Raw genomic sequence first — 16,130 nt, 5'->3', positions numbered from 1 at the left:
ATGATCTAATTCCATGTATAGAAAAATCTCTTAACATAAGTCATATTCACTCAAAGTGTGACCGACTGACTAAATTGTGAACGTCTGACCAAAATCTAATCGGTATGACCAAAGTCTAACCGATATGACCAGTATGACGTTTTAAGAGCCAAAATTTTTCTGAGGATTTTTATCGAACACTTTTCATGCATTCTCAAATTCTTCAACTTTGAAATGTCAGATCTCGTCATAGTAGATAAATATGTCGAGTATAAGACGGAAATTGGAAAATTTGTTGTTAGAATCGCCAACGAAATCTCTTTGGAGAGAAAAAGAAAAAAATGTGTTTTGAATTTTTTTTAAAAAAAAGTGAGAGAGTAAATTTTTCAAATGTTTTTTTTCATTATATAAAGAGTTGTCACGTATTCAATTTTTTAAGGACAAACTAGTTTTTTCGTCATTTTAGTTTTTTTTTAAAAACCCTAAACCTAGAGGGTCATCCCTTGAAGTCAAGATAGATATTTGGGGTTATTTTTGTAATTTTGCCACTTAATGGACTGTTAGGCCCGTTTTACTGAAGCTTGTTTCATTTCATTCATAGTTCTCCAAGGGCTCTCAATATATAATTTTTGCTATAACAAAATTGAAGGCCCATGACCAAATCCCTATCAAAATAATTTTATTTATATATGAATCTCATGAGTGCATTCGTAATTTTTTTTTATTGATGTTAAAATTAAAATACTTATATGCAGAAATTTGTTGCTGTTGAAATATAAAATTATAATTGAAAAACCTAAGCATTTGATTGTTATTTTTTTTACTACAAAAGAAAAATATATTTACTTTCATTGATTTGGTTATGGACTTGTTTCAAATAATTTAATAGAAACAAAATTTTCAGTTTACACTGATAACAAAAACCCATATGGCACAATACATGTATATGTATATGGAGGGATAATAATCATTTCAAATTAGATTACAAGATCGACTCGGTAAGTTTTTGTTATTATAATTTATCAAAATTTTCATGTGCATGAATATATATAATATAAAGAGCACAGAACGATGGCTTCGCATGGTGTCACACCGTGGCCGTCATGCCCCATCACGCATATGTTGTCTCCCTTCTAATTTTATTTAACAGCTCACTTTCTTTATCATAATAATAGTAATTAATTCCCGGTTGAATTATTATAATTAGCTTTATATATTCGCCAACCATTCTCAATTTCGACTTTATGCTAAAAACATGAAGGAATAAATTATTAATGATTTAGCTGGCATTTAATTTTATTCATTCAAAGGAAAACGAGCTGCAAGCTGTAAATTAAATGTGTGTAATGTATATTAGATTTGACAGAGTCGACATCTATAAAATATTTATAAGTTGCATACATACATACATACATACATACATACATACATACATACATACATACATACATACATACATACATACATACATACATACATACATACATACATACATACATACATACATACATACATACATACATACATACATACATACATACATACATACATACATGTGCATGTGAATCCACGTGATGGATATGGGTTAGAGATATATAGAAAATGTGGTGTCTATGATTCGGCGTTATATCAAATAGGTGACAACAATTATATTATCCATTTATTTATTATTTTTTGTTATTGTTATTCCACAATTATGAAAGCTTTTTATTTTAATTTATTTTCCTTCGCATGACATAACTCCACCCAGATTCCTTATACGAATCTAAATTATATATACCACATGAATATATAACCAACGTTTCACACACACACACACATATATATAATATCTTTGACTCACTGTTCACATTTCACCAGAAATTGGCTCAATTATTTTTCTTGTAATTCGTAACTAATGTGATCAAAAGTAGGTTTACAAATTTTTTTTATCAGAATATTTTATCAAATTTTTAACTATATTTTAAAAATTAATATTCATATATATTTTTTCCCTTGAATTCGGTGATGGCATCATGACCACTGAAAGGAAATGGACATTTGGTAGACCCAAAAGAAAAAGAAAAAGAAATTCTCATCAGTTTCACTAAAACTTTCAAACTAAACCAACAACCAATTGTATTTACATCTCAAGCAATACAAATTGATAAACAAAAAATTAAAATGAAGCAAAGCAAAATATTTTTTTTTTTTGTAAATGTAGATTTAGGGTTAGACTAGAAACAATGATGATTAATTAAAATTTTAATTATTGGAAAGGTGGAGCTGATTTGCGACTTTCAACTATAAGGAACTCGTCGGGCCTTTGAATAGACCCCTCGCCTAAAAATATACATCCTCAATTAGTGTTTTTTTTTTTTTAAATTGTATAAATCTTGAGTTCTTTACAGATTTTTATGAAATATACTATGTATATTTTAAAAACAACAATCCAAGTTACATGTTTACATTTCCAACAGCAAAAATTTCAAAATACATGCGTGGATTGAACTTTTAAATTTTTGAGTAGCACATATTTATGTAATCTTATTGAATATGCTTTTTGGTAAGAAAACTTGAAAATAAAGGGAGACATGAAATCTTTTGTCTTTTTAACGTGAGGCCGTTTTCATACCCATTTAAAAAAAAAAACAACTTCGACCGGTTTACTTAAAAATATTATTTTTATGTCGTTTTTATGAGTTGGTAAGAACAAGGAAATATATAATTAATATATTCAAATAGATGGGGCGGGCATTGGAATAAAAGGATGTGACACAAAAAGCCCCACACTCAACCAATGATATTTATATTTATAATAAAAATAAGAGAAACGTTGTTTATGAACATTTTATGAAATTCGCAAAACCAAAATTAAAAAAACAAACAAAAAGAATTATCAAGATCTCAATTGGAGCAATGAGCCCCCCAAGAATCAGCAAACAGCTAGAGAGAAAAAAAAAAGAACAAGGAATAGAAGACAAAGGTGGACACCGTGGAAACTATCAATGAAATTGAAATTGGACCCAATAGTTTGAAAATGATCAATTTAGGCCCCGGGATCAGCCAGTAGGCGAACGTGAAACCTCCTCGATGAGCCTGGTAGCCTCATCCATGGACGGACGTTTGTCGGGATACTGAGCCGTGCAGCTGATACCGATCTTCAATAATCGGATCATGTTCTCGTTGCCATTGCCCTCTGGTTCATAACGTGTGAGCTCAGGATCAAACACATCAGAAGGAGATTGTTGCTCGGCCACAGCCTGAACCCATCTCGGCAAGTCTACGCCTTCTTCGTTTAACTGCTGCTGGGTCGGTGACTTGCCTGAAAATTCACTCCAGATCAACGCCCGGATCTATATATATTACATTTGGAGACTCTTTGGTTCAAAAAAAAAAAGATTCAAAATTTTCGGGTTGTAACCTGTGAGCAACTCCAGGAGGAGGACACCAAAGCTGTAGACATCAGCTTTCTGGGAGATTTTGCGAGCGTCAGTGACTTCAGGGGCACGATAGCCATCGATACGGTTCGGAGTGGAGGTTGGAGTGATGAGAGGGGCTAGACAGTAGTCAGAGACCTTAGCCTCGTAAGATTCGGACAATAGTATGTTTGATGACTTGATGTTCCCGTGGGAGGTGGTGGTGTCGAGGGAATGGATGTAGCTTATGGCTCTGGCTGTTCCTAGGGCTATTCCTGCTCTTGTTTCCCAATTTAGTGGAGACCTTCCTCCTCCTTTGTTTCCTGTAAGCAAAATGTATATAGATGGTCTTAAAACTGATACAGCCATTAGAGAACTCGAACTCGAGCTCAAACCTTACTGGATCAATACTGTCGGATAGGACTAAATACCCTCATTGCCAAAAACCAGTAGCAAGCAAGCAAGATCATGATGAGAGGTGTGACAAGTACTAATGATCAATACCCTTTGCGAAATATCTTCACTAAACTAAAGATTGAATCAAACAGTAAACGTATTGGCACAATTCAGTTATGGGTTCGGTGTAAATCAAGAAAAGATTGAAACTTTTTTTTTTTTGGGAGGGGGGACTTCTTACCGTGCAAAAGAGCGGACAAGCTTCCTCTGGGCATGAACTCATACACAAGAAGCTTTTCGTCAGGGCTGAAATAGTAAGCAAGAAATGTCACCAGATTCACATGGCTTAACGATCCCAAAAACTGCAATCTCTCCCTGAACTCTTTCTCCGGCACGACCACGTCCCTTAATCGTTTGACAGCCACCACTAATCCATGGTCGAAGCTTGCCTTGTACGAAGAACCAAATGTACCTTTCCCCAACACCTCGGCCGATGCCTTCAACAATCCGTCGAGATCGAATTCCCCATAGGATTTCACGAAGAACACCAGATCTTTACTCACCGCAGAGCTCGCCCGCTCCGGCTCCGCAGCCTTCGCTGGCGGTGGGACATCAGCCACAGTCTGCTTCGCCGCCGCAGCCGCCGAAGTTGCGACAGGAGGTTCGACGCTTCTTGGTTCGATGTTCTCCTCTTTCTTTCTCTTTCTGCAGAGAAGGAACAGAATCAGCAGAATCAACAACAATCCGAAAACGCAGGCGATCACTATTCCAGCGATTGTTCCGCCAGACAGTTTGTCGCTTTTTCGCGCCGGCGACTCGGTGTTGTTGTTGCCACCGCCGCCGCTGCCGCAAGGGTCCAAGGGCTTGCCACAGAGTAAGTTTCCTTCGAAAGCGTTTCTGGGCATGCCCGATAATCGATTTGGAATCGACCCGTTTAGTTGATTGAACGACACGTTGAATTGCTGAAGCGGGATCGTAATCTCCGGGATGGGACCCGTCAGCTGGTTTCCCTCCAAGTAAAGAGTAGCCAGCCGGGTCGCCGAGTTCACGTTGTCGGGGATCCGACCCGAGAAGTTGTTCTGAGCCAAGTTGATCCGGATCAGGTTCGGGAGAGTGAAGAGGAACGTCGGAATCTCGCCGGAAAATGCATTCCCAGGAAGGTACAAGTATCGGAGAAGCGTAAGGTTGGCGAAATCCGGAGGGATTGGACCCGTGAGCGCGTTGAAACGAATGGAGAGTGTCCGAAGCTGTGTGAGGTTGCCAATGGCGATGGGTAACGGACCCGCCATGCCCACACCGGGCAATCGGAGCTCCGTGACCCGATCACCATCGCAGTGGACCCCACCCCAAGTGCATGTAGGCGCGGAGATGTTCCAGAGAAGTGGTCGGCCATGGACACCATTGCGGAGGGCGACTAGAGCGCGACGGTCGGATTCCAGATCTGAAGTAACCGTCGTGAGACAGAGCAAGAAGACGGCGGCGAGAGCTCCGGCAACCGGAAGTTTAGGTTTGAGTTTCATCTTCTACGTCGAGCAGTGACTGTCGTTTTTTTTTTCTTTTTTCTCGAGAAAGATTGGGAAAATGGGTATCCGAGGAATTCTCGGAAATCTTTGCACTTTTCGGCGACGCGCAGAACAGTGTTTGGGTAGAGAGAAAGAGAGAGAAAATCGCAGGAGGAGGCAGGAGAGAGAAGAAGAGAGAGAGACTATAAATGCACAAACGAAGAAAGTTACTTGTCGAATTTTTCCTTTATTACAAAAAAAATTCTTAGTATTAACTGCCGGTTACAGACACAAAAGATTAGATGCAGATGGTGTTTCCAATTTTATAGTATTATATTCAGAATTATTGGACCGTTGTGCTTTAATAGGTTTTGACTCGGTGGTTTAGGTTCACAAATTGTGGATCAGATGCATAATTATTTACTTACATCATTAAACTTTTTAAATGAATTTAAAAAAACACTGAATTTTGTAAGTGATCCAAAAAATACATGAATTTTTCTCCGATTACCAAAAAAACAATAAATTTTTTTAGTGATCCAAAAAAATACATGAACTTTTTTCGATTGTAAAAAAAAACTAAGAAAAATAATCTGACGTGTTTGCATCTGATTGTGCCACGTCAGTCATTTTATTTATTTTGACAATCGTTGAAGAGTTAAGTGTTTATTTTGTCAAACTTAAAAAGTTTAATGTTTATTTGATAAAAAATAAAATTCAATATTTTTTTTGTTAAAATTGAAAAATTCAGTGTTTTTTTTGGGATTTTCCCTTAGAAAAAGCATGGAATAAATCTTTCATCTGAATAATAGCACAACGTGGAATAATTTACTTACATCATTAGAAAAAAAAAATATTCACATGAATAGAAATAAAAAAATCTATGTGTATATTCAATGAAAACACAAAATATATAGTAATGCCAATGATTACAAGGCAAAAATTGCAATCTTAGTTTTATGGTTATTAAATTTAGAAACATAAATGGTCGGTCACAATTACAAAATAAGACAATTAGTACTTACCTTCTTGAACATTGTAAAGCCCAATTACAAAATTTCTATATCCAAAATCCAAAATTTTCACTAGTCCAATATCCCTCAGAGCCCATTTCTTTTGAACGCGTCATTAAGATATTATTAAAAAAAATCAAATCTGGATAAAATATAAAAATAATAGAAAAGTCAAAAAATTTATTTAAAAATGAAATATTTTATCATTGGAAACCGAAAGAAATCGAAAACCGAACAAATATAAACATTCTAAAACCAAAAGAGTCGAATCCAAATAAAACCGAACCAAACCCGAAATATCCAAACCAAGTCATACCACCTCTCCGATATTCCCTCTCCAACTTTAGACCATGAAGAAGGCAACAAGGATGGATTACTACGATTCTGCATATACTTCTCGCAGTAATCTCCCAGATTATTACAATTCTCAGACACAACAACTGAGGTAACTACTTCAGTTTCTACTCGGTCTGAACACTGTGTTTATCCAAATAGGACATCGCCATTTCAGCGTGGAAGGCAGCTCCAACGGGGAGAGCTTCCTCGTCGACGAAGAAGTAGGGCGAGTGCAGTGACTTGCCGGACCCGAGAGTCTCGTTCTTTATCCCGACGACGAATATAACTGCCGATGTTTTCTGAGTGAAGAAGCTGAAATCTTCTCCGCCCATCGTCACCTTAAAATCGTGGAAGTTCTTCTCCCCAACCAAGGCTTCCGCCACTTCCTTCCCGTGCTCGTATAATCCCTCGTCGTTCATCATAACCGGGTGGAGAGATGGCATTTTTTCCTCGAAATCTACCTCTGCTCTGCATTGATGGACCGATGCTTGTGCCTCCACGATCTGTTCGCACATATTACACATAAAACCTCAATCAAAGAAGGTGTACTTGCAGGCCATTCCTCTACAAGATGGTGCTGTTCCTAAGGCCAATTCTTTTTACCTCTTTGATTCGTTTCTGGATGTGTAAAAGGCCCTCGTTGCTCAAGCTTCGATAGGTTCCCCCGAATTTAGCCGTTTCTGGAATTACGTTCTGAGCATGACCTCCTTCAATGTAGCCAACTGTTACCACCTGAATATTTTCATACGATACAGAATTCATCAACGGCATACATGTCTTGGAAAAAAAAATCAGACTTACCCCTGATTCAAGAGGATCCATTTCGCGAGAAACTATCTGTTGAAGAGCAACTACAGAGGAGGAAGCTGCCAGAATAGGGTCCTTGGCTAAGTGCGGAGTAGCTGCATGACCCCCTTGTCCTTGAATTCTGACGGTAAATAGCCCGGCACCTGCAAGAATTCGGCCCGGCCTGGAGCCAATACCACCGCTTGGAAGTGTCGGCAAGACGTGTATGCTGAGAATCCCATCCAAGTCATCCAAAATCCCATCTTGTAGCATGTGGTAGGCACCAGCATACCCTTCTTCGCCCGGTTGGAACACCAGTTTCACAGTTCCCTTTTCAGACCAAAAGACACAAACTTGATCCAACCCAGATCGCCATTATCGTATAAATCAACTCGTTTGATCTGGTTTAATTTCTATACCTTAAGTTGGTGTCTTCTGCTCTGAAGTAGCTTAGCTGCTCCGAGAAGCATAGCCACGTGAGTATCGTGACCACAAGCGTGCATTTTCCCATCGATTTTGCTCTTCGATCCCCATTCCACAAGTTCCTGTCATATCATAAAAGCCCAATCTCTCTGTAAGATTCTTCTTTGAGTTATCTGTAAACGAACACTTGAATGCAACAAGACAACACCTGCAACTCAATTTCCTTTATTCTTTTTCGATCTTTAATCACAAAAATGTTTCCAGATTTCTGGGTTTTCTTCGTAAGATTTCGAGATCTTTTTTTGTGAATTCAACTTTTGATCGAAATGTTACATGGTCCATATTTCACTGTAGGCATGGTCCCCAGATTTTGACAAGACCGGAAAATCAAACAGTTTTAGATTTTCTCTGTCTGGGAATTGAGTGACGCTACAGCAACTGTGGGATGTGAAACACTCCGTCCAAACAAAAGAAACAGAGCCTAAGCAAAAAGACCTGTAACGGGAGGGCGTCCATGTCGGCCCTGAGCCCGAAGACGGGTTTAGACCCGGATCCGATCCAAGCCACGACGCCGGTTTTCGCCACCGGCCACTTGTATTTAACTCCGAGCGAGTCAAGCTCGTCTCGGACGAGTTGGCTCGTCTTGAATTCCTCAAACCCTAATTCGGGATTCTCATGGATTCTCCTCCTCAGCCCTCTCATCCACTCGAAGAACTCGGGTTCCTTTGCGGATTCCAGCAACCCGCCGGCCAGCGACGCATGACCCGACCCGGAACCCGGATCACCGCCCCGAGTTGAATACCAAGGGACGGAGCAAATGAAGAAGAAGATGAAGAAGGAGATCGTTGACGTCTTCATGATTTCTCAGAAAGTTGCAATCTTTCTGGGCTTCGCTTTTTGTGTGCAAGGAGTACACACAAAGTGGCTTGATCTTGATAACGACGCACATTTTAAATAATATATTTATATTATTCGTCGTATTTCTGTTACAGCTATAAAAAAAAAAGTTGGATATTTATATGCAAAAAATTATAAAAGAGGTAAAAGTTTGGATCTTTATTTTGTTAGCACATTAGAGTAATTGGATTTGACTTCGCAATTAGTATCAAAGAGAGAGGGGAGAGGTGAAAGCCCAGATAGACCCACTACAGGCCCACTAAAGGCCCATTAAAGAAGAAAGACAATGCTCATCAATTCTTTCTTTCTTTCTTTTTTTGTTAATCTGTTTTGAAGTTTCTTTTCTTACAGGTCGAGTTCAATCCCATGCTCTAGGGTTCTGTGGGAGATTAGGTTTCGCCTTCCCCCCTCCCCTTTTTTTGGTGGATATTTCGTGTTTTCTGGGTTTCGTCTTCATCGATCTGAAGGAAAGGATAATGGATGCTAAAGCGATGAAGAAGGCGCTGTTTCGTTCTAAACTCAATGCGAAGAAGAAAGATACGCGCATAGATTCTCCGCTTGTTAGGTAAACTGTTTCTGATTTCTTCGTTTCGATTTCTGCGGTTCAATTTTGTTTGCAATCGCAGAGTCCAAGACAGAGAGTGATTATCGAGTTTCGATTCCGATGCGCATAGATTCTACCAATTATTTGAAACCTTTCTTTTCAAGTTCTATGATATGGGCTCTTATCACATCCGTCGAAGTCGTTTAGATGTTTTAGCAATAATTCGGAACAGTTGACTTGTGTAAGTAAGGTTTATTACAACCGACCAGCTATCATGGAGTTCATTGGTTAGAGCTGGTTTTGGGAAGTAGTTGCAGTTGATTACATGTAGTGATCAAGATTGTGTTCTTGGACTTGCAGGTACAATGAATCTGATCAGCCTGTGTGTCGGGTATGCAATGTTGTGTTGAAGTCTGAATCCTATTGGGATGCCCACCAAGCTTCTCGTAAACACCATGAGGTAATTCAAATGCTGATTATTATACTTTTCTGATGGATTTGAGAGGGGGAAATTGTGATGTTTAATGCGATATTGCAATATCATGTCTCTGAACTTGTAGCCTATGGGGATCTAGTGATTAAGTTGAATGCCCTAGGGGTATCTTTGCTAGTGTCTCGGCCTTAAATTACCTCTGATCGATCTTTTCTGGAGCAATTGCTGCTTATTTATAATGTGATTGTAGAGTAGAAACTACTTTACTGATGTTTCTAGGCTCAAAACACAAAATGTATGTATGTGGGTAGCTTTTGACATATTGGTGGTGTCATCCATGAAGGATTGGTCTTTGGAGTTAGATTTGGTGGGATGTGGTTCATGAAAATAGATATCTTGTCTTTGTTTGGCTATTGTAGGAACATGTATTGTTGGGCTCTTAAGTCTGTTTCCGTTCCTTGATCTGAATATCTGACCCCTGATAATGACTCTCTGGACAGGCAATCAGTGTTTTAAAGGCTAGTGCAGCTGGAACTCAACGGGTTAGCAACACGAGGTCTGAATCTTCGATAGGTACTGAAAATGCCGATTCTGGGAAAAGAAATTTCGATACTTCAGAAAAAGCGTCTAAACCTCTGGCTTCTTCTGGGCTTCCTCCAAATTTCTTCGAAAATCCTGAGTCTGTGACTAAAAAGGCTGGTAAGAACATTTGTTGGTAGCTGCCATCTTGCCTGAAGTAATAAATACTGTTGTCCTATGCTTTTGATATTTTTGAATGGTAATTTAACTAAGTTTCCTGGACTGTATGTAAAAACTTGCAGTAGAAGTTGAACCTGGCCATGAAACAGCTACCAAGTCAAAGCAGACTGCAAGTTCAGAAACCAAGCACGCCAAAGGGTCTCTTCCTGAAGGATTCTTTGATAAAAAGATGAGTGATTTAAGTTCTTCAAGTGCCAAAACCACTAGTGAAGCTAAACAGACTACTGCCTCAGAAATGAAACCAGTGGTAAAGGGAGCCCTTCCAGCGGGATTTTTTGATAACAAAGAAGCTGACTTGCTTGCTCGTGGAATAAAGCCTGTCAAACCCGATATCAAGTGAGTTCCTTACACTTTTATGCTCTTTGGTTATATCAGTTCTCCTAAGAATCTCAGATCTAGACCCCTTGGATCATTTTATGAACCTTAATAACGTGGAATCATTTGCAGAGATGAATATAAAGAATTTGAGAAGTTGATCCAAGAAGATTTACAGGTTGTCGATAACCGCATGGAAGAAGAGGAGGTTGGTTTCTTGTGCTACTATAATGTCAGTTGTTCTTGTAATGCATTTTTACTTACCATCCTTTCAACGCCGAGTTGCATTGCAGGTTGATGCGGCTGAGATGATAGAAGAGGAGGAACAACTGGAGCAAAGGTGATTGTTTTCATTACTTCTGAATTGTTGAATTGATTTTATTGTTTCGGGATTCTTGATCGATGCATGTTTTTGGCAAGAACGTTATCGAAGCACCATAAATGGCAAACGTCATTGTGATACTTGAGCATACCATCATGTTGTTAGGATGTCATGTTTGCCACAAAGGATCAAATATCGAGAAACATAAAACGGGCATGATTATGTAATGCAGGTCCTACAAGGAGAGGGTAGAAATTTTGAAAAGAAAGAGAATGGAACTAAAAGCCGCGAGATTAGCCAAACGCAGTAAAATTCCCGAGGCATCCGTCAAAGCGGCCAAGGCCGAAGAATCATCATCATCCAGTGACGATGAAGAGGACGAGAATCTCACCGTTGATTGGAGAGCTCAACACCTTTAGATCATGCCCCGTAACTTTCCCCGGTAGCCGATTCTCAGTTCTTTTAAGATTTAGAAATATGGTATTTGATGGAACTTATACGGATATATATGATACGTAACATGAAGGACTCAACATCAGAGATGCAGAAAGCTGTGGATTTTTAGCAGCAGAGAGATGTTCAAACCAGAAAGCCAAGGCAGATTCAGTTTGTTTTTACACTTTTGTTCTTCTTCTGCCAATTTTGACATGTTTTATACAGCTTCTTACGTGTAGAACTTCAAAACCGTGGTTACAAATTTGTTTCCTCGCAAAGGAAGAAGACTTGGCATCTCTTTTGTATATAAAGTTACAAATTTGGGTCAGTGGGTTAGGATTGATTTAATACATCTAATTAATTTATATTTTCAAACCCAACTTAGATAATTCAATCGGTAAAGGGAGTTTAATTTCAATCTCATAATTTGTTTCTAATCCTACGATTAGTTTTATCTCAGTCTAAAAAAAAATTATATTCCCACAAAAAAAAATATATAATACATATTGCAATTTACATTAGAATGACCTTTTCACATACTTAAGGCGCATGGATGAATCAGAGTCCACGCACTTCATCCCAACCTCGTTCCTAAGAAGATTCAATCTCTTGAGCAACTCGCTCACCTTCTCTCTCGTCTCACCTTCACACCCAACCTGCAGAACCACGAGAAGCTTCTCAAAGGCCCCGACCTGAAGAGCTTCCACCAAAACACTTTCCTCTTTCTTCCCCAGCTTCCACAGAATCGAGATCGAACACATCGTTGCCAAATCCGATACCCGGAGAATCTTCTTCACCAGAAGAGGAACGATCAAGTCGTTCCTCAGAATTGCCTCTCTTCCTTGTTCATCATTGCATATGGCGTCGAGAACAACTAGAGCTCTCTCGCTAATGCCCTTCTCCGTGTTCAGAACCATTTCTGTGATCGACGAGACCAGACCCATCTGGACGAATCTCGAAACTGTCTGGTCGTTAGTTGTCGCCATGTGATAAATCACCATTAGAGAAGATTTTGTGGAGTTGGGGCTAGTTGGGTTTTGGATAAGGTTGACAAGTCCTTCGCTTGCTCCTTCTATGTCCGTAAGTGTACGGGCGTAACTTGTGTCCGAAGAAACAACCTCCCTGAGCAAAAAGGCTGCGTTTTGTCTCGCCGAGGGATCCGAGCTGTTCAAGAAATGTACGATGCAACGTAGAGAGGATGCAGTTCCCATGATCTTGGAGAGACCCTCTGATCGGACCAGAAGCGGCCACGCGAGAACCGATATGACTTCCTCCAACAGAGCCATGTGTCTCTCACGCGCCGCCGATGAGAACCTCTCGAAACAAGAAGACAGGACTGAAACGACGCCGTTCTGAGCCAAGCATTTCTTGTTCCTCTCGCTCTCCCTGCCCAGATTCTTGATCTTACCAACGATCTCCAAACACTTCGCATTGTCTTGACGGACGACAGCTTCCATTAATTTCTTGCAAATCTCCGACACTTCTCGAGGAGTCAACGGGACACGTGGCGTTGGGATGCGCTCGATTCCGTACGAACGGTGATCCACGCACCATTCTTGGATCATCTTACGCATCGTGTGGTTCGGGATCAGTACGGTTCGGTTGGTGTGATCGAGGGTTCGGTTCGTCACGGGACATGAGTCTTTGCCTGACTCGAACCAGCTCTCGATGCTGTTCCGGTCGTACGTTATTCCGGTTGATAGAGTCACCGGATCTTTCATAAGATCTAGTGAAATGGGACACCGGAAATCCGCCGGAATCTTTATTTCCCCGCCGGAGATTTCTAGTTTCTTGCCTTGGCGTCTCTTCCTCTCGTGTCTTCTCCACGGTAACACCATGTCTTCAAATAAACCCCACAACAGCTAGCGAAATATTCGACAGAGACGATGTTAATGTCGAAGAGAGAAGGCGATATATTAACCTGAATTCGATGAAGCACACACTTGTTTATATATATACACACACAGACGCATGTATATATGCAAAGGGAATTTTCATGTACGTGTTTAGCATGGTGTTTACGTGTTCATATATATACACGCTTATATGGCTGAACGAGTCAGGGTCAAAGGTTTGGGGGAAAATTGAAATAGCTGAGAGTGAGAAAGGTATGAAATGGAGCGCCTTGATTTTCTTTCTTTTTTTTGGTCCGGTTTGGAAAGTTGACCGTTGACCGTTTGGATATTTGGGAGTCCAAGTTTATGACCTTCAAATACCCAAAGTTTGATTTAATTTAATTAGTTTATGACACCTTAAGTAATTAAAGGGATCTAGAAAGTTAATTAGTAATTAAATATAATAAAAGCAATCGTATAGCTTGATTACCGTACATGACACGTTTAGTTTAGTTATCTTAATTTGTCGTCTGAATCCTATAAATATTTGGTTTTATAAATTAATATTGTTAAAAAAAAAAACACGCAATCGGTCGTAGTACGGAATGAGAAATCAGACAAACATGTACGCAGATTATAAACGGAGTTGTATTATTTGTCGAGAAGTGGACCAGACCAGACCAGTTGACTTGGTCTCCGTTCCTACGGGGTTTTCATACGATTTTAATTATAATATTTTTCATTCTCAAAATATATAAATATATGATTATAGAGCTTTTTGTTTTGTTATTGGGTTTTTAGCCCAACATATAATTATTAAGTGGGCTTAAGCCATTACACTTTTGGGCTTTATACTTCCTGAGCCCAATTCACGTTCACGTACTAATAATTCGTGCCACGAGGCAAAAAAGAAAAGAATATATTCGTAATTTTACCTTGTCTTGTAATAGCAATAACGGAAATAATTAATATATATATTTAGTAAAATATCCAGGTTTATTTGGCAGCCTATACATATAGAGGTTTTTCATTAAAAAAATATTATTTTATGTAAAAGAGTTTCTTTCATTTCGATCATAATTATCTCATCTATATATACACACACATAATGAATAAAAAAGGTGGTTCCTAAAATTGTTAAAAATTAAAATTTCTCAGGATAATTTAGAAGTAAATATCAAGAAGCATTTGGATGATTAGTGGTACAGTTTCGGAATATGTAAAATCATGCAGGGTAATTAAGCAAAAGTGTCCCCAAACCCTAAAAGTATTAATTAGCTTTATGAAATTAATGAGATAGGGTTTGAACGAGAGAGAGGGAGAGAGAGACCTAGTTAATGTCCCTGCATTGCATGCATGCATGCATGCAAATACCATATGACCATGAAATGCAGCTTTATAGTATACCTAGCTTTGTTTCTTCTCTCTTGACTTTTGATTTCTTTAATTTGTTGTTACATATATTCCGGACAAAATAAATAAAAAAAAAATTGGACTTTGAAAGCAGAGAGAAAGAACTTTGGAAAAAAGCACTTTTTTTGAAAATATCTATTCCTTGTGGGTGGATTTTACTTTTAACAGCTTTAGAAAATAACTTTTAGGTGTAAAAAGATAAATTAACATTTTATACGAATTTATTTATTAGTAAATAAAAAATAAAAATAAAAGATAGGGGTCAATCATAAAGCAATCGATTACAAAATCATTTCCTTACATCTCACATCAGAGACTATCTTTTCTGCAAATGCCAGAAAAGTTCTGTTCTCTTCTGTCCCTTCGCATTTATCTCTCTCTTTTCAAATAAATGGCCCTTTTCCCCTGTGCTAACCACACCACCACCACTCTCTCTCTCTCTCTATACATACACACATACACATATATATACACATATATACACATGCGTACATACATACACTATTGAAATGATCGAAAATGTGATAATTTTTTTTTTACTAATATCAGATTTTTAAAATATTAAATTGATAGTCACATGTTATGAATTATTTTATAGTTCACACTCAAGATATCCTGACTCACATTTATAAATTAAAGAAAAAAAAAGGGTGTGATTTATAAAGAATTAAATAAAAATGTGGAAGAAAAAGAAAGCGTCATGGCTTGGCTTGTGGGCAGAGTTGTAGGTTAATGAGACAACTACAAGACCTCCATCTCCAATCTTAGGTCTTGTTCCATCTCCCACACGGTACAATCTCCCAATTCCGTAGGGTCCCCCATTCGTTTTTCATTAAATTCAGATCATATATATATTGATAATAGAAAGCATTGTTATACATATATATATATATATATAATGTTTTATACCATAAAAAATACCAAATTTTGGAGTGAGGATATATAATACCAAAAAAAACTTCAAAATTGTCGATAAGTGATGTTTTGTTTTTTTTTAATTGGAATTTCAATCAAATGTTGAGGGACTATGAAATGATTTAATTCACAACACTAGAAATTTTGTTATTGGCATGTCTGAAAGGCGTAGGTCCATATGACCCTATATATATATATATATAGCATGAAATTATCATTTTTATGTTTGATCGTATGCAGTGACCATGATACGAGATACACTCGGTGGCTTTATTTCATGGGCATATATATATATATATATATATATATGGACGATATACAAAAATTATATATACTTATATGAGAAAAAAAAACTAAAGCAAAAAAGATGCTTATATCACAAGAAAGCACTTTTCCCATGACGCTCTTAATCATGGTGGATCGTGTTTG

The 16,130-nt window shown here is 38.3% G+C and overlaps 4 protein-coding genes across 6 annotated transcripts; 1 reads left to right on the top strand and 3 right to left on the bottom strand.

Moving 5' to 3' along the window:
* Positions 1-2,751: 2,751 nt before the first annotated feature.
* On the bottom strand, positions 2,752-5,469 carry LOC104827187 (probable inactive receptor kinase At5g16590). The gene is made up of 3 exons (XM_010560295.1): positions 4,015-5,469; positions 3,383-3,700; positions 2,752-3,283 (listed from the first exon to the last, which is right to left on the bottom strand). The coding sequence occupies exons 1-3, from the start codon at positions 5,291-5,293 to the stop codon at positions 3,021-3,023; spliced, it is 1,860 nt and encodes a 619-aa protein (XP_010558597.1). The 5' UTR covers positions 5,294-5,469; the 3' UTR covers positions 2,752-3,020.
* A 1,038-nt stretch (positions 5,470-6,507) lies between these two features.
* Positions 6,508-8,776, bottom strand: LOC104827186 (IAA-amino acid hydrolase ILR1). Its single transcript, XM_010560294.2, has 5 exons — positions 8,329-8,776; positions 7,830-7,955; positions 7,426-7,740; positions 7,228-7,356; positions 6,508-7,127 (listed from the first exon to the last, which is right to left on the bottom strand). The coding sequence occupies exons 1-5, from the start codon at positions 8,689-8,691 to the stop codon at positions 6,750-6,752; spliced, it is 1,311 nt and encodes a 436-aa protein (XP_010558596.1). The 5' UTR covers positions 8,692-8,776; the 3' UTR covers positions 6,508-6,749.
* A 78-nt stretch (positions 8,777-8,854) lies between these two features.
* LOC104827184 (zinc finger protein 830) lies at positions 8,855-11,866 on the top strand. 3 transcript variants are annotated; one of them, XM_010560293.1, is made up of 8 exons: positions 8,855-9,295; positions 9,635-9,734; positions 10,208-10,406; positions 10,529-10,802; positions 10,914-10,989; positions 11,075-11,121; positions 11,336-11,545; positions 11,630-11,866. In XM_010560293.1, the coding sequence occupies exons 1-7, from the start codon at positions 9,207-9,209 to the stop codon at positions 11,520-11,522; spliced, it is 972 nt and encodes a 323-aa protein (XP_010558595.1). In that variant the 5' UTR covers positions 8,855-9,206; the 3' UTR covers positions 11,523-11,545; positions 11,630-11,866. The 3 variants fall into 3 exon arrangements, with proteins under 3 accessions (XP_010558595.1, XP_019059642.1, XP_010558594.1); XM_019204097.1 differs by having other exon boundaries at positions 10,532-10,802; positions 11,336-11,866; XM_010560292.1 differs by having other exon boundaries at positions 11,336-11,866.
* A 94-nt stretch (positions 11,867-11,960) lies between these two features.
* Positions 11,961-13,520, bottom strand: LOC104827183 (U-box domain-containing protein 21). The gene has a single exon (XM_010560291.1). It carries the CDS (start codon positions 13,374-13,376, stop codon positions 12,057-12,059), a length of 1,320 nt encoding a protein of 439 aa, XP_010558593.1. The 5' UTR covers positions 13,377-13,520; the 3' UTR covers positions 11,961-12,056.
* Between the last annotated feature and the right edge of the window lie 2,610 nt (positions 13,521-16,130).

Source organism: Tarenaya hassleriana, unplaced genomic scaffold, assembly GCF_000463585.1.
Source record: "Tarenaya hassleriana unplaced genomic scaffold, ASM46358v1 Cleome5, whole genome shotgun sequence".
Classification (NCBI taxonomy): Eukaryota; Viridiplantae; Streptophyta; class Magnoliopsida; order Brassicales; family Cleomaceae; genus Tarenaya; species Tarenaya hassleriana.
Note: the sequence above shows the minus strand (reverse complement) of the source record. Positions and strands in the feature narration are given on the sequence as shown.